This window comes from Oreochromis aureus, linkage group 17 (genome assembly GCF_013358895.1).
Source record: "Oreochromis aureus strain Israel breed Guangdong linkage group 17, ZZ_aureus, whole genome shotgun sequence".
Lineage (NCBI taxonomy): Eukaryota > Metazoa > Chordata > Actinopteri > Cichliformes > Cichlidae > Oreochromis > Oreochromis aureus.
This window is the reverse complement of record NC_052958.1, coordinates 38789035-38807919: the sequence shown is the minus strand read 5'-3', so window position 1 is coordinate 38807919 and position 18885 is coordinate 38789035. Positions and strand designations below refer to the sequence as shown.

The 18885-nt window shown below is 43.5% G+C and overlaps 1 protein-coding gene across 4 annotated transcripts in view; it reads right to left on the bottom strand.

The window, feature by feature from the left end:
- The window catches only part of sbf1 (SET binding factor 1), a 55027-nt gene extending 41743 nt beyond the window's left edge, over window positions 1-13284 (bottom strand). For 2 of the 4 annotated variants that reach the window (XM_031736087.2, XM_039600849.1), the window contains exon 1: window positions 12750-13283. In XM_031736087.2, the coding sequence (XP_031591947.1) occupies window positions 12750-12804 (55 nt within the window). In that variant the 5' untranslated portion in view covers window positions 12805-13283. Of the gene's footprint in view, window positions 1-12749 lie in introns of all 4 variants that reach the window. The other 2 variants (XM_031736086.2, XM_031736088.2) reach the window with 2 other exon arrangements.
- Window positions 13285-18885: the final 5601 nt, after the last annotated feature.

Below are 18885 nucleotides of genomic sequence, written 5' to 3'. Positions count from 1 at the left end.
GCACGTTGGTAACCTAACTGTGGTTTTGATAGCAAACTGATTAGCCCAGGATAGAGGAGAGAGCAGTGCATCTTCTACCTTTGTGCACTCTCCTCTGCTACAGCAGCAGAACAAACAAAAACACAACTGTTTTAAAGAACTGAAGAAGCTTCTCGGATGAGAGGTGAAACGTCTTCAAGCAACTCAAAGAAGTCCAGACGCTTTTCTTTCCAAGCTCCTTAGACAACTGTTTTAAACTGTCAGTGTTGCCAGAATTTCTGGGGGTTTGACACGTAAACCGACATCCTGACTCTGCCTGTAACCCTGGAAGACATTTTTTCTGTGATGTAAGTCAGCGGTCCCCAACCCCCAGGCCACGGACCGGTACCAGTCTGTGAGTCGTTTGGTCCCGGGCTGCGAGAGTTGAGGCTTGGGTGTGAAATTTATGGTTTTCAGGGTTTTTATCGTTAACTCGGTTTTCCTGGGTCTTTTCCCGTGTGTTATGAATAAATCATCCTCTTTTGGTACCGGTACTGGTTTTATTTTGTTGTATTTATCTGCGACACCTTAAAGGTCGGTCTGTGAAAGTATTGTCGGATATAAACCGGTCCGTGGCACAAAAAACTTTGGGGACCGCTGCTGTACAGCACGCCTGCCAACATCACTGAACTCTCAGTTCTGAACTATGATCTTTGATATCCTGGGCTTTAATGCTTAGATCAGTGCTTTTCATTATAAGTATCTACTCTGCTCGAGTCAGTTTTAGATGTTTTCCATTACAATAGAGTACCACCTAACGTTTGTGGGGTCGTTATAGCAATGTGGCCAAAAGTCCCGTGACTTTCGTTTTGTGTAATGTGATAGGGACACCATATATATAATATTTAAAAAAGCAGCAGGTACCAGTTATTACCACCTAATGGAAAACCCTAACCACCAAATAGGGTTAAGCTGAGTAGCTGAGTAGGCCCGAGTCGAAAAGGTCTTTTAGTGACTGCAATATCAAATAATATCTACTTAGCTAAGCAGATATTAAAATATAGCTCTAAAATACTTTTGAAATCACAAAAGACTAAAAGACTTAGCCTTTGTCCTCCTAAACAGCTGCACCAATCTAAACAAAACGCTGCATCTAGTGGAGCTCTGTGTAACCTCAGAAAACCACTTTATTATTAACAACCACAGCTTGTGCTTGTGTTGGTGCTACATGCAAACAGTGATCAGACACAGTTGATTTATATTTCACATGAAATATCAAATATCTTTACTGGTCCTTAAACTATATTTGTGGGGCTCTAGCTGAAAACCATTGAGCAGCAGTACACAGCTGTAATGAGGAGTAGTTGGTACTGTATGCTCTCCAATGCCATCAACCAACCACCCTATAAAGAAACTGAACTTCCCCTGTTGTGGTTCTTTTAAACACAATGAAGAAACATTAAAAAAAAAAAAAAAATTGTAGCAAGTTTTCTGAAAATTGTGTCAACTCCCCATTTAAGAAAAAAAAGAAAACACACACACACACACACACACACACACACACACACACACACACACACACACACACACACACACACACACACACAGGTGCTTTAAGTCCAACAAATGAAGTTGGATTTTTGTAAAGCTTTTGCACATGGATCAGTCGGTTTTAATAAAAATGTTTGTGGCATCTTGCATGTTGCTTCAAATACTGATATGTATCATGTATTGACATTTGTTCCTCAGTTTGTGTGAAACATCTATAAGGAGGACGTGGAGCACGGTGGGCAATGAGGGTGTAACAGCTTCATCAGGATTTCAATAACCTTTGGGAAACCGAGTGGCAACAAACCACAGCACAGAGTAAAGATGCGTTAATCAATAAAAGCAGATTCTTCATCACATCATTACATACAGGAAATATGGTCCCGGAGAACACGATGTAGATTCAACTTCCGTATTCTCCCCCAGAACACAGCAACAGGAAACTTGACTCAATAGATGTGTGCTATTGCACCTTATCTCCTGACACCCACACCTTGGTCTTTACTCAGAAATGCATTAAATCCCTTTAATCATGTCATTTGCAAAGTGTTCTTTTCTCCCTCTACAGTCTCCTATGTCACACTAACTACCATGGCATTAATCACCTACGCACACGTAACGGAAATGACATCTGGTTACTTGGGCAACCAACAGCCAAGAAACAACTACGTGTCTCATAACCAAACAGGAACCAGACTACGAGACAATGAAGGCAGACAACTCTGTCGGGACATCCCCAGAATACTGTGCAGAGGTTATCAGGCTTTATATTTTAGGTTTTAGTCCTTGGACTATTTTTATAACATTTTCAGAGGATTTTTGCTTGTTTGTTACGACAGATAACAATAACGCATGAATCATTCAACCGTTAAAAAGACCTTTAACTGAAGGCATTGTGATGGCTGCACTTACAGCCACACAGTGGTAATATTCACCATGTTAGTGTAGAGGCTTATAAGTAACATTGCATTCACATTTGTCTTTCTTTAAATATAGGAATTAATTTACAGGACAATAAATAACTGGTTTTGGTTTAGAATTAATTCACATATCTACATAACACTGCATTCTAAAATAAGTGCGCACATTTTAGTTTACACTGTTATGTATGGTGGCCTCAGAATCTCATCTCTGCTTTTTGTGGATGATATGGTTCTGTTGGCTTCATCGGGTGAAGGCCTCCAGCTCGCTCTGGAACGGTTCGCAGCCGAGTGTGAAGCAGCGGGAATGAGGATCAGCACCTCCAAATCTGAGGCCATGGTTCTCAGCCGGAAAAGGGTGGAGTGCCCACTCCGGGTCGGGGATGAGTTCCTGCCCCAAGTGGAGGAGTTCAAGTATCTCGGGGTCTTGTTCGCGAGTGATGGGAGAAGGGAGCCGGAGATCGACAGACGGATTGGTGCTGCGGCTGCAGTGATGCGGACGCTGCACCGGTCCGTCGTGGTGAAGAGGGAGCTGAGTGTAAAAGCGAAGCTCTCAATTTACCAGTCGATCTACGTCCCTACCCTCACCTATAGTCACGAGCTGTGGGTAGTGACCGAAAGAACGAGATCGCGGATACAAGCGGCAGAAATGAGCTTCCTCCGAAGGGTGGCTGGTCTCTCCCTTAGAGATAGGGTGAGAAGTTCGGCCATCCGGGAGGGGCTCAGAGTAGAGCCGCTGCTCCTCCACATCGAAAAGGAGCCAGTTGAGGTGGTTCGGGCATCTGACAAGGATGCCTCCTGGGCGCCTCCTGGGTGAGGTGTTCGGGCATGTCCCACGGGAGGAGGTCATGGGGCAGACCCAGGACACGCTGGAGAGATTATATCTCTCGGCTGGCCTGGGAAGCATTTGGTGTTTCCCGGATAAGCTGGAGGAGGTGGCTGGGGAGAGGGAGGTCTGGGCTTCCCTGCTTAGGCTGCTGCCCCCGCGACCCGGCCTCGGATAAAGCGGATGAAGATGGATGGATTGATGGATGGATGTTATGTATGATTAATCTTTTGTTTTCTGAGTTACCTTAGTTGCAGCTGCTCCAGTCCCTTGATTGAGGAGCCAAGAGGTGGAAAAGGGGCGGAGCGAGCTTTGATGGAAGACTGCTAATTGGTTCATTCCATAACTCGGGACCATGGGGGGGAATTGGAGTTCATTATGTTAGTTTCAGTTAGGTTTTGTGTGTTTTATCCCTCTGTATTTTTGTGGGCTGATCAGCCACTATTTAAGTTTCCCCTTTGTCTCGTTAAGTTAGGTCAGTTTGTTTGAGTTATCAGTAGTGTTGTCAACTTTGAGTAGAGTTCTGTTATTTTGACCTCTTTTATGGGCCCAAGATTTTGATTCTTTTTGCATGATTTAACCAATTATGTTTTTTGGGTTAAATAAAAAATCATTTCTTTGGACTTTAACCTGTGCCTAACTCTCTTTCACTGCTCGGTCCATCACAGGCATGAACCTAAAGAAACTGAATGAAGACTTTCAGGCCTACAGCAGACAAACCGTATCTGAAAGTGACGGCCTTAAGAAATGAGAGGGACAAGAAAGCTGACACAGGAGCTGAGAGATTTCAGCTGATCCATACAGTGATCACTGAAGACTCATCAGAAACGGGTTCAGTAGAAAGGCGCCTGTCAAGAAGCCATTCTCGAGGCAGAGAAACAGGCTGACCAAACTGCACAAGAACTGGACTGAAAATCAGATCCATCAGAGTGTTCTGGTTCAAAGTGTTGTCAGTGTGTATGAAGAGGTCACAGGGCTGAGTTTCTACAGCCATGTGTAAAACACGGCGGAGGCTCTGTCATGCTTCAGAGCTGTGTTTCAGCCAGTTTACTGTGACAAGTTGGGGCAAAAAATAACAGCTAACCTGCGCACAGCACCACCCTGACACAGCCAGCCTTTCACTACAAACACGTCCCAGCTCCTCGCTTCTCACAAAAAGATAATGAAACAAACGGATATTTTCCTGGAATTGCACAGGTGCACGTCACAGCTGAGCATCACACTCACAGACCCAAAATTGTCCTGCACATCTGAGTACGTCATGTCTGACTGAAGAACGCGTTCATAACACAGCTGCAAGCTCTAACTTTAATCCACACAAATACATGATGTGAATTCAATTGATTAACCTAATTATTTGTCCAATATGTAGTTTAATTAAGCTACTCAGACTCTATTATACAGATATTTGCAAAAGCTCATTTTTTAATTTCTGTTCTTAGAAATTTGTCTCAAGTTTTCATGGGTTAATTTTTCATTGATTTTCCCAGCTTTTTCACATGTCCGTCGACTACATTATGTAACATTTTAATTAAAAGAAGACCAGGTCTGTTTTACAGGAAGACATACAGTAAATGTTGATTCAAAGCTACACGACATGATGTGACATTTTTATCATACTTCTAAGCCTGGTAACTGCTAACCAGGAATGTACCTAAAGCATTAATGTCAGTAAGTTTCAGCGATGTCGCTCTGGGGGAGGAGAGAAAAGCCAGGCACAGACAGGGTAGGGCACACGACCTCTAATCTGAATATTCAAACCAATCACAGGCTTCATATGAGATTAGCACAGGGGTGGGCAATCTCAGTCCACGAGGGCCGGTGTCCCTGCAGGTTTTAGATGTGTCCTCGAACCAACACAGCTGATTTAAATGGCTAAACTAGCTCCTCAACATGTCCTGAAGTTCTCCAGAGGCCTGGTAACGAACTAATCATGTGATTCAGGTGTGTTGACCCAGGGTGAGATCTAAAACCTGCAGGGACACCGGCCCTCGTGGACTGAGATTGCCCACCCCTGGATTAGCACAAACACAGTGGGTAACTTAGGGGCAGATTTGATCTGGAGTCCATGTTAATAGAGATGAGACTTAATCTTCTACCACTGGTCAAGTTTCAGTATTTCTTACTGCAGAAAGAATAAGTCAACAAATGACTGCACAAAGTACTAATAGCAGGAAGTCTGCACAGTGCCAGTTTAATGTTGTTTCTTTCACCAATTTTATATTATGCACACATCACTAATGGTATTAGTTTCTTTTAAAAAATTAGAAAATTAAAATGAGCATCATCCTCTTACATACATAGTGATGTGGTTACCACAACAGGCAGCCAGCTGCACGCAGCCAGCACTACTAATCCTAACAACCCCCATCTCATCTTTAAATCAGAAGTGCTCCGGACACGCTGGAATCACCCCGCAGGGTTTTCAACGATTGCTCCCTTGAGCTCTGACAGGCTAACTGTGAGCGCCACTGACTCAGCCTTTGTCCCGTGAGGGGACAGCAAAATTCTCAGAATTCCAGGGAAACCATCAAAGCATGAGGAGGGAGGTATCCATAGCCCCTTCTCACTCACACACACACACACACACACACACACACACACACAGCAGAGTCAGTTTAATATATTCTGTTGTCTACGCCTTTAAACAAAAAGTGTTTTAAACCACAAAGTGTGTAAAATGGGTGCCTGATGACTAATCTTTAGATCACAGATTTTAACTGCAGTGAGTCTTAAAACAAGCACACTGACTACCACAACCATGTATCCCTCCATATAAAATCAGCATCAAAAACACACAAAATTGTCCTGCACAGCCTCAAAGTACAATCTGAGTATGCCATGTCTGACAGAAGAAGAGCTGTCTGCTGACAGAAGCGGTCCATATGCCCGATATGAGCCTTTATGTAGAAGCATGTATCTGTACCCCAACACCCAGCACACACACACACACGCACACTCTTCTGTATTAGGAATGGGGGCAGACTGGGGGGCCCTGGGGCCATCGTCTCCCTCATGACTAACAAGCATTCAGAAAAGCAGACAGACTGCTGTATGCAGCACAAGGCAACACAGCGAGATGGAGCACCACACACTCTCACATCCACACCTACGGCCAATCACAGTCACTGATTACAGTTAGGTTATTGCAAGTTCTTCTACTGAGCCAACATGAGAATAGCAAGAGTACTAACTTAGCTAACTTAAGCCATGTGTCAAGTGTGCTGCATCCTGCATGCTCTATCCCAGCACCATCCTCACCTAAACTACGGCTGTAATGATTCGTCGCCATAATTGATGATGTCGACGTGTCGTATACTAATACCATGTCTTAACAGTTATTGAAATAATCGTAGACTAATCAAAGAAAAAAATGGCAAGTTAGTTGACTCGATTCGAGTCCTAGTGAGGACACACCTGAAGTTGAGTATGTATGACTCTCACAACACTCAGCATCATGACAGCCATCAATGAAAACAGCAAGCAATAAAAATCCCCTTTAGTTAAATGTATATTCATAATCAGTGAACTCGACCAAAACTGGGAAAACTTTCAACTGAGCCCAAATGTTGCCACTACCAACTAAGACTGTGGGTCACCATTATTGTTTCAAAGGTGCTCTTTCCCTGTGTGCTGGCAGCCTCACCAGGTACTGCCCCACCTCTCCCCCTGCAGGAGCTAGGACAGAATAGGACAGGAGGTTTTCAAATATCCAAATTTTTACTAGTCGATATGCCAAAACTGTTCTTCACAACCAGCAGACCACATGGGGGTAAACGTTGCCGTGGTAATAAAGCAAACACTGAGAGACAGCCACAAACAGGCAGGCCATCAAAAGTTGCATGCACGCATGCACGCACACACACACACACACACACAAAGCTGCAGTTCACCACAACCACGGCTGTGACCCAGTGTCACTCTGTCCCCCCTATGAAAGGCAGATTGTGTGGGCTATTTCTGGAGGGCCTGAAAGCCTGCTGCTCTGGAGCGATGGAGGAAGTGGTTGCCCACAGGCAGGCACTGCTGGCAGCATCACACACACTCCTCTATCCTCCCAAAACCCCCTCGCTTCATCTCACTTGCAATATGAAATGCTTTTATTTGCCCCCTGAGCTTCATGTAGCATCAAGTAAATCTCTCCTTGCTCTGAACGCACCTGTAAGCACCACAGAGATACAGCTTCGATACTCCAACCATTCAAACTGTGAAGGTCACAAGAGGCAATATGTTCGTACCAGTTGATGCCAAAACATAGATATTCCTATATTTCTACAAGAACGTGCGTATAGAGGATGTGTCAAGAAGTTGTGTGTGCTTATTTGATTGTTATATAAAATATTTTAAATAAAAATATGACAAAGATTGATGCATATGGAATATGGTACCAAGTCTTCTGAAAAGTTATTGGTACCAACACCAAAACGTTTCTGTATAACTTTATAACACACCACCTTTAGGATATAAAATCTCACAAGTAATACTATTAGACACTTGTGTTGGATTTCATCATTATTAGAGTGAGTTTTGAGTAATGGTCAAACCGGTTTGTGGTGGGGTCCAAATTTGAAGAAATTTCCCAAGACAACGTAAAGGCAAGCAGGTGGACAGATAACAGCATTATGCAGATTAAGAGAGGGTATCACAGGTAAAACCTACTAAATTTCATTATCCTAGATACGGTGGCTGCTGTAGGACAAATAACTCTGGCTGCTGTTCACCTGTAGTGAGCAGATCCTGTTGTCCACAGCTGTCAACGTCTTTTTGCTCTGAAGGCTGTAAAACTGTGACAGGAGTGCGAGACGAGTCAATAAATCAGTGAGAGTCCCTTCTGACTGCTGGCAGCCATACTGAGGTTAACTGTTGAGCATATTCTCCACTTTGTCTTTAAGCGCTGCTGGTTTTGCCACCGTTAGCCATTTCTTGGGATCTGTGAAACTTTCTTTGAAGAATAAATTCATACAATGTGAGAATGCAATCAGAGAGAAAGTGTGAATTTGAGAAAACACGAGACTAACACTGGCTGCCATATTGTTAACTTGTAACCAAATGTTGCTGTTGTTAAGCCGGCTCGTTAGCTGTCAGAAGACGGGAAGGTCACATGTGGGGATGGGTATCGAAACCCGGTTCTTGTTGAGAACCGGTTCCCACTGTTTCAATTCCTTGGAATTGTTTTCCATTTTTGCAAACCATTCCCTTATCGATTCTAGTCGCCCCGAATGACGTCACCACGTTGCGGAGCATCATTTACCTGGCAGGCCGCCTAAGCGGCTCAAACGCTCAAAAGTTTGGTTATACTTTACGAGAACGGATGACAACAGGGCAACCTGCAATACTTGCAAAGTAGATATTTCATTTAAGGGAGGAAACACTACGAATATGCAAAAGCATTTGCTCACAAAACACGCGATGACCTTAAATGAATGTCGTGTTTTTATTTCTGCTCTGGACTCGTGAATCTCAACCCAGCAGCAGCGGTAACGTTTGCACGTCCTCTCCCGTTAATGCGGCAGGTAAATAATCAGCTAACAGTGCATATTATGTTAGCGCGATCTGCCTTATTACAAAACCTGCCATTACTGTGCATTTAGGCGACCATGATGAGAGAGACAGAGTCTGGCTGACAGTTCTCGCTGCAGTCTACCGGTAGAGTCTCCTTTCAGGCCAGGATAGACGAATGTCACCAAGCAGTGACTAAGTTTGTGGTCAAAGGCTTGCACCCATTTGCCACAGCAGATGCCCCCGATTTTCAGTAAGTGAATGTGTTTAATTGTAGGCAGGGACATTACTGGATATTCTTGTGTAATTGCTACAGAATAATTTATGTTATACTTTCTTATTGCTACAGAAGAATATTTATTTTATTATTTTACATCATCTGATGATGATGCTTGAGATGGGGAGGAAGACGATTATGACATTTTGTTGGTTTTTGCTTCTTTGGTGAAGACGCCTTCTCAGATGACAAAACACCAGGTCTGATTATTCACATGTTGAATCTGAATGCAAAATTTGCCTCCACAGCACAAGAACATGTTCTGTTCCCTTCTGCCTTTAGCTCCAGCCACCACACGAGGAGGTGGAACGGTGACATCTATCTCGGCCACTGTATTCACGATGCTGGGACAATATGGCGCCTTCCACAAACCGCTGCTCACTTCTATTTATTTTTAATGTACCAACTCCAAGTTTATAAGAATACATCAGGTGTTCCAAGATGTAATAAATGTATATTTATGAGTACAATATTCCTTTTTCTGTCAAATAACCTCAAAAAACAACTGACTGCACCTTTAAATGCTTTGCAGACATTCATATAAAAATCAGATATGACTATAAAGCAGTGCTGCCGAGTGATTTCTAAAATACATCCTGATTGTGTGTGAACAGTTTAAATGCTCTATCAAAAATCTGCAACAACACTTCACATCGAGTATCATCACACGGCCATGAAGTCTCGGAGAGACGCTGTATACACGTGGTGTGTGAAGAGGAAGTGATACAAGCTCTGTCACAGCTCTGCTACCAATAAGATTCACAAGCTTTAGCGCTGAAACCAAAACACAGTTTTGTTCTTTCTTTACAGAAATTGTTTTCTACGCGTAATCACATACTGGAAATAGTTTCAAAATTACACTCTAAATCACTGATGTGAAGTTCAGCGTTGCTACAGCTAAATAATGCATCAGTCTCAGTCATTCGTTCAAGTTTGAGTCGTGGCAACAAAAGTGGTGCCAGAGGTGAAATATGAAACTTTAAACCCAATCTCCACCACAATCACTGCTACAAACCTGTCCAGTCAAGAGTCACGGTGCACTGATTGATGCCACTGACGTCCTGTTAGCAGTGTCACAACTCTACAATGACGGTCAGACTGTATGACAGTGACAGAGACACCATGACACACACAAGCCCCGATTCATGCTCGGTTATCCCCTCTGTGCCCCTCTCCGTGTCCTCCTTTCTTGACTGCAAGCTGTGGAGATGTTTTTGTGCGTAAAAGGAGGCTGGCTGCCAGAGCTGTCACTCCAGCCTCCAAACAGCCATCCTACATTCTGTTTAGGGCCGCCACAATGACCAACACCCTCAAACTGAGTGCCAAAGGCGCACAGACGAACTACAACAGAGCCTGTGTGTTTGTGAGTCTTGAATGAGACCAACTCACAGAGGCTCAAACCAAACACGCCTCTTTCCTGGTTTTCAGACACACACTGGGGGACAATATGGATTCTCACTCTAAACATAAGTCTCTCTCGGGACTTCTTCGCCTGAACTTCCTGTTTGGTCCTCAGACTGTGAATCCAATTGGTCACCAACTCGGCACACCGCTGTCAAAACACTGTGACATGCTGAGTTTTTCAAGAGACCCTCTCTAGGACAACCACACCTGCGACAACTGCAAACTCTTCCCAAGCCGCAGGCAGCCATCTTGGCTCTAAGTAAGGCTCGACGGATTGTCTAAGGCGGCATCTTAGCTGAGCAGAACAGTTCCCAGATAAACAGAGGGATGAAGGTTCAGGTTTTTCCCTCTGGGTTCGCATCCGTTTAAAAGTCAGCAAAGGGACACAAAAAATCTGACAGATGGACGTCGTGTTTGTAAACACCCACATGGTTCCTCTAAGAGGCAGATGAGCAGTGATGATGTCAGCCCCACAACCTGTCAGTGCCCACGCTTGCAAAACATTCCACTAACTGAGTGACAAGCAGCAACCACCCAACTAACACAAGCACACACACACGCACACACGTAGACAGGATGCATGAAATATTTAGCCACGGGAGGAAACGCCACTGTACTGCAGAATTCCTGGTATTCTTATACTCGAGGACCTTTCAATGTTGATGCGAAGCCAAGTCTTTTCATTACAATCAGTTAATGCCAGCACACTGTAGTTGGAGCATTGGTAGAAAGCAAAGTAATACTGCATAAATACATGTAAAGTCAGAAATCTCCAAATAAACAACAGTGGAAGCTTTGCATTTGGAACCAGGTGAAACTAGAAGATGATGGGCCCACCGAGCACGTGGATGAAGGCGAAAACCGTCCTTGTTGCAAACGGGGACGTTTACCACAACAACAACGCCTTCAGCCTGAAACCTAGCAGGGACTGAAGGTGCTCTAGAAAGGCAACATTAGTGTAGCCACACCAAACATCATCATCACCCTCAAAGTGTTTGGTTTTTATGAGGCACGGAGCGTTTGATCCATTAAGCCACCGTGGCTTTAATGTCTGCTTCCCAGATGCTTTTTACTGGCATGTTCTGCTCTGCAATGCATTCAGGCACTGTAGCACAGGAAGGGGAGTTTCTGCAGCGCTTGCAGCGTCCACGTTATAACATCCTGTATTCCCCCCCTTCTGGAAGAAAAATACAAGATGCAATAAATGTATTCATGTGTCAGAAAAGGGGATGTAGGCCACCCCAGCATCACGATAAAAGTCAAGTTTATTTATAAAGCACATTTAAAAACAACCGAGGCTGACCAAAGTGCTGTACAATAAAATACAAATATAAAATACTAAAAGCCAGTCCAGAGCCTGCTTTTAGCCACACGGGCCTCGTCATGTTACAATTTGCCTCTTCTGAATAAATCATAAGCAAAAGAAAAAAAATCACTCTAAATAAAAGACAACCACGTTACAAGTTGCATGCTTCCGTTGGATAGGCGAGCTGAATATTTCATGATTAAACGGGCCATTATACTGCACAGATCTAGGCCAAGGCTCAGGCTGAAGGGGGGGGCTCAGATAACGGTCCAAACCCCGTCCCAGCAACGCAAGGGAACACAGCTCCGGTCCGAGGGGGCTCAAGGGAGGGGCAAAGCCATCTAGGTTAATCCAGACAAAACACACACAAAGAAAACAATAAGCAATTGCGGCAAGGAGAAGCATCGATTTGTACTATTAAAGTGATTAGATCAAGTCCAGGTGGACATCAACGCAGCGTGGCTATTCAGGACCCTGCAGCCACAACAACACTGACTGTCGCTGTCACATCCTGTGGTAAGCTACCCCTGAAAAAAATTCATTTTTCCCAAAACGCCACTTCTAAGGCTTGCAAATGAGAGAGAGCGGGCAAGATGCGGGTGAATAAATCCGTCTTAGGTCTCAGCCGAGCAAACTGAAAGCCCCCTCAACTCTAGTCCTTCTAACGTTAGCTCTTAGCAAATGAAGTTAGCCCAAGTTTTCTGTCAACGGAGTGAGGCAGTTTGTTTTCCCGAAGCTAAAACGCCATTGGAAGTTGGCGGTTGTAAGCAGCTTCTTCTACAGTCACAAATGTGACACACCGGCTGACAGCCTCGCATTCAGCTACACTAATCCCGTGAGGCCTGCGCACCCCGGTCTAAAGTTGAGGGCTAGCAGCCAACTGACAGCGCCCAAGTCGGTTAGTTGTGAACGGCGGCCTGGCCCGTCCCCGCCTCCCTCCCCTCCTCCTGTTTGCCCACAGCTAATAATACGCCGTTAAAGCTAGCAGGGCTGGCTAACTCAAACACCCACCTCGCTTCTCGAGGTCGTAACCGACCACAACAAAGTAGTCGGCGAGCCTGGCCATCTTGGAGGCTCACGGTGACCGGCCTTTCGCGCTAAATCCTCTGCTCTTTGTGCCGTCAATAGTCCATTTACATCCTGGCGGCAGCAGACACATCACGGGCGACAGTAGCATCCTTCCAGCTGCACCCCGCCGCCATACTGTCAGTCTGCCTTGCCCTGACAGCGGAGAGCCGCGAGTCTGCGCACTGAGAGACTTCCAGGGAGGGGCTGCTCGACAGGAATGTCCCATGTGGGGAGCCAAACCAGCTCAGGGGCCAAAAGTCTGACCAAAACCTATAATAAACTCAAAGAAGTTTCGACAATGCCGGCGCTAAAGGGGTGAAAGGTGGCGACGGATTTTCAGTGCCCTGAAATAAAGAGGACCCACAAAAATGTAGTGGAGCTGCCTTTCCTGAAGCGAACAGCCAAACGCAGTCCTCCTTAAGGGAAGCCCAAACATTTCAACCAAGACGCACATTCACCACAGAAGCTAGGAAGAGAGGTTCTGCTACTAATTTTAAATGATTTATTTATTTATTTTTAACTGAGTTTTTTATGTTCAGTGGATTTTTGAAAAAGTGATTAGAGGGGCACACTCTGAGATAAGAGCAGGTGCGATATTATACAAAAATGCCATTTTTATTGATTAGTCAGTAATGAAAACAATTGTTGGTTCACATGAGTGAGGTTCACTTCTCCTGCGACAAAGTGAATAAATACATTAATACTGTGGCAGAGAGTTTTTCATCCTCCATCTTCAGATCCCAACATTACAGGTGCAGGCTACTGGAGCACCTCAAACTGTTCCTTAGCTTGACCATGCAGACATTACAGAGATGTCGTATGCAAAGATTAGGTTAGCGCAAACATAATGACACGTGTGATGAACACACACGTTTGAAATGAAAAGCAGGCACCCTCGTTTTGAAAATGATCGGCCTGAATGTGTGAGCGTACTGTCAAAATGATTGTCTTCCAGACCCATCAACATTTCCTGTTTGTGTTTCGTCTGAATTGTCGTCAGTCAAGGAGAAAAAAAGAGGAAATTTCACCTTAAAAAGACAACAACTTTGTCTGTTTTACTCATGTTTCATCATGCTGAAAATTAACCCTTAAAGTAATGACAAGAGGTTGGAGCTCGTCTCAAAATCGATTTCTGTGGATCATTCCAAAGGACCCCCCCCCACACACACACACTTTGTTCTTCTGTGTCATGAATGCAACGGCAAATAATATTTGGGTTATTTTTTCCCCACATCAGTCTTAACAGCTGCGACTTCCTCTTTTCTGGCTCACTATCACCTCCACCAAGTGCAGAATGCAGCAGTGAAGCTTCTTAGTGGTTTAGGCACATAGCATGACATCACCACAGCCTGGGCCTCTCTCCATTTGTGCAGTGTTTGTTTCACAGTACTCACTTTTAAAGCACTTTCTGGTTTGTAATCAGGCTATGTATCACACTGTGGGATGTCAGTCTGTCACTTTTCCTCCAAATAACATTTTATGATGGGAAAAAAAATCATATGGGAGCACAGCCTCACCTGGCAGGATGATATTCCCAAACTGCAAAAACTGCTCAGGAACAGCCCAGTTATCATGACAGAAATCATCGGTCACACTGGCTCCAAATTCCTCAGATTCCAGTCCATGCTGTGCACTGGAACAAGCTGGTGGCGCCTGCAATCCCAGACGACCCTGCACATCCTTGGAGGTCCCATGTTCAGGCCCTGATGGCTCAGAAGGGATCTAAATAATACTAGACAGCCGGTTTTACAGTCATTGCTATTTGGCGCACTACTTTTACTGACTTTTACATTTTTTCTTTTAATTTGATCTGAAATAAACTTCTGGGGGTTTCTTTGTTTTATATGAGTACCCTGCTTCTGCCTGTACAAAGCCAATGTTTGACATGAAAACATTCAATGTTGTGTTACAATAATGTATTTAGCACATAGCTCCACTTTCAGTAGGCTGAGAATTCATATTTCAAAGGAATGTTATGGGAACAATTTAGCGGCACAAATTAGGCCCAAATTACCATTCAGTCATTAATTAGCTGCTCCGTGTGAGCAGAGGTCCACACCCTCAGCCTCAGTGCCAAACCATACAAAGATGTTGTCAGATTTGCCAAAATGTTTGTGGCGCATTATTCCAAGTTTGTGTAGCCAAAACATTCCCCCAACCCCACCATCTCTCATCACGGCTCGGATCCACCACGCTGATTGAGGCTACAGAGGATGGTGACTCCAGACTGCAGTGTCAGTTTCAATGATGCAGTAGTATGTAAGGAAGGCCTAATAGCCCACATCCATATGGCCTGTCCTTGCTGTCAGCACTGTAACAGCCTTGAGAGACTCCCGGCACTTCCTGTACTTTCACCTTTGACCTAAAGCTCCTATCACTCTCTGGTCGCAAGCTATCGTGTTCATGGGATGTCGTGTTTTTTTGTTAAGAGCATTGTTTTCCCGAAACTCAGTAAAAACTTGGCTCTTCTCCTTTCTCACAGAGTTATCTGTGACCCGGGGCTGGGCACAATGACAATAGGCCTCCTCTTTGATAAGAGTGGCTTTGGACAACCAAACCTATGTTAGGAGAAGATAACATGTAACTAAGGTCACTGCTCTGGTACTAATTCTTGCTGCTGATATTAATTTTGTTTTAACTTTGAAGCATGCTTGGTAGGTTGCCAGAGAAATGACAGCGGCGCAGTGCTTACAAAGATGGGAGGACAAGAGCAGCTCCATTGCTCTAACCCTTCAGATTAAGCAATGCACATTACTGAAACAAGCATGAACTCTGCAAATCTCCAAATTATTAGTTACTAGTACTATGGCCTTTGACTTTAACATGCCGAGTGTCTAAGTGCTCTTAGCTGGAAATGCTGTTGTTCCTCTTTCGTTATCAAGATGCTGAAGCTATAAACAGCAGGTTAGATTAGCAAAAGTGAATAAAGATAATCAATCTGTTACTGAGCTGAATGGAGTTGCATTGGTACTCGTGGCACCGTTAACTTGAACATCAGTGAAAAGATCAGTAATGCTGAAACATATAAAACCAAATCCTTATTTTGTTGTTGCACTGTGAATCAGAAACATATGAAAGAGCCCAACATGAGCAGGTTTTTCCTTTGGTCTCCTTGGTTACCAGATGCTAACAAAACCAGAACAGGAGCTGCCATGCAGTGATGGGGATCTCCCTTTCATCATTTTCATGCGGTTTTGGCGCCTTTATCAATTGAATTCAGGCCTCAAGTGACTTGAATATCATTGCATTCTATTAATTTGACATTTAATGCAACATCTTAATACATTTGTGTGTAAAAATGAAGAATCTGGATTTGCATGAATTAAATTAAATCATATAAGTCAAGCCAGATTTGTGCATCGTAACTTGTTTTTCTTTCAGCATATATAAGATGGCCCTGTGCAAGTAAAGATTACACATCACAGCTTTGCTCATTTACTATATTCAGCCATCATCTCTCTCTCTTTGTGTGCACATTTTATTTCTAGGAATAAAGAAGAAGTGAGCCGGCGATATGCCTGTCCCATCACTGATTCTCTGCTCTTCTTCACACACACAGCACAATTAGAGCGCAAAGCAGGTCTGTGCAGCATGCAACAATCATGTGACTTCCTGTAGACTAACCAACAGACAGGAAGTGGTTTGAAGGCCTCATGCACATCATTGCTCTTCACGGGGCTATTCCAGCAGCTGACTTCCCCTCAGCTCAGGTGAAGCATAGCATATGAAAATGCTTCACTGAGCAGGTGCTGAACTCTTTAGTTGAATTCTAATGAGGGATGTTTTAGTATGACACTGTTACAGTTCCAGTGAATGTTAAATCCAGCAAACACACACACACACACACACACACACACACACACACACACACACACACACACACACACACACACACACAGTCTCATGTCTGTCACTGCTGTAATTTGAGCTCTGCATACACAAAGGTAATGTGGCAAAATATTGTATGTACACTAAACTGCTGCTTGCTCAGTTGTAACTAAGTGTTTTTACCCATAACATCGAGGATGAACGACTATAAACAGGAAAAATATTCCATGCATTTACTACAGTAGGTATTAAATGGACTGGATCTTATACAGTGCTTATGTTCTCTGCTTGAGCACTCAAAGCCTTTTCTACAACATGCCTCATTCACCCACTCACACCCTTTCATACAAACACTCTTTCTGTATGGTTTTTCTCCTCAGGTGTGTCCCGTGAATCATTCCAGCGAAATCCAGGTTGTGAAGGGCCAGTCCACTTTTTTTTAATTTGATAATCTGGGACTTTGACTCAACAGATGAAAAACAAACAAACAAAAAGTTCATAACTGAATAATTAGAGACTTGGACACACACATCCTAAAGACTTTAACTCCAGAGATCTTACAAAGGGCCATGAAAGTGATCGTCATGAAACCCGCTCTGTAATTCTCATTCTTCTGAACTCAGTGATGTGTCGTGTCAGAATATAGTTTATGATTATTCACAAATATGTTTTAAACAAATACATCCTTACTCTTTAAGGTTGTTACTTTTTAAGCAACCACATGTATCAGATGAGATGGGCCTCATCATCCTGATAACACAGACACTAAAACTCATTGTCATCAAGCTGTGTCATAGTAAAACTTTTATAGCTGTTCTCCATAAAACTGTAAGATAACTCGATATAAAACAGTCTGAGTGCCCTTTGCAGTGAACATTAAATCGAGTAAACTAGCAGGAATTATGTTTTAGGTTTGCCTAATTTGTCATTTTTGCTGTACAATCCCCACAGTGGCATCACAATTTGATTACAGAATAATAGCACATCAGTACATGGAGTCACTAGCTTTATATGTGACATTATTTTATAAGTAGAATCATTTACTGACAGATCATGAGAGAAGGAAGACATTTAGCCACTTTAAGCTAGTGGTCATCACAGGTAGGTTTTTACTCCTCGGTCGAGGATGTTTGCTGCATTTCACCGTTCAGACGTTACACAGCCGCTGCTAATGTGTGCCATCATAAACCCATCAATTCTAATCACTCTTGCTAACCTGGGCCCTGACTGATCCCGTCTCATACAGTTAACATTCATCAGGATCTGATGAATGAAGAAAACAAAAGAGCGAGGAAGGTTAGTGAATAAGAAAGTTTAGAGGATTAGTAAGGATGAAGGACGAACGCAGCTATGAAGACGAAAGGCAGGTGGACAGATGACGTACCTCTGGAGGCATGGAGATGTCTAGAAGAAAGGGCAGTTTTTTAATGTTTATTTATAAGATTTAAAGTTCAAAATTACATAAAATCACACAAGACAAAGGAAAGAAATTCAAAAACAACATCCAAGCACATACAAACCCCACACAGCTTAGTCAGTCCACATCAAAAGTACAGGAGAAATGCTGGAGTCTGAAGAAGATGACCTGCTGTGTGAAGTTAGAGAGTTCACAGAGTCCAGAAGATGCGGGGAACAAGTCCAGGAAGGAGTCAGGGTCCAGCAGAGGTGTGGTTTCACATAAACACCAAGTGCAGTCAAATTATGTTAATATGATCTCAGCAAATTTAAAGTGAGGGTCATAATGAACCTCTTCAATATACAAACATGCCAAACATGGGAGGAGATGTGATTCCAGGCTCTAAGAACAAGTTTTTAGCTACAATCATACCAAACATTAAGGCTTTCTGAAGGCATCAGAGTGCCAATGAGGTTGGGGAGCAGCTTAGCACTGCAACTATACCATCTGGCTTTACTCTTAAGTCATAAATCAGGTTATGGATAGTAAATATCTCTTCCCAGAAACTCCTGAGTGTAGAGCAGGACCAGAAAAGGTGGAGGGTTCCTTCTAGTGCTTTGCATTTATCACACAATGAGGAAATAAATGGACAAATACTGCCAAGCTTCATTTTAGAGAAATGCAAACGATGGAGGACTTTGAACTGTATGAGTTGTAATCTGGCATTCCATTGGCCCATCAGGCTTCTGATATCTCTACTTCCAAGTCCTTAACCCAAGCATCTCTGCTGTGGTATGTAGATGCTGTAAGTGTAGAAAGTGTAGTAAACTGGCTGATTAGGCATTAATCATAAAA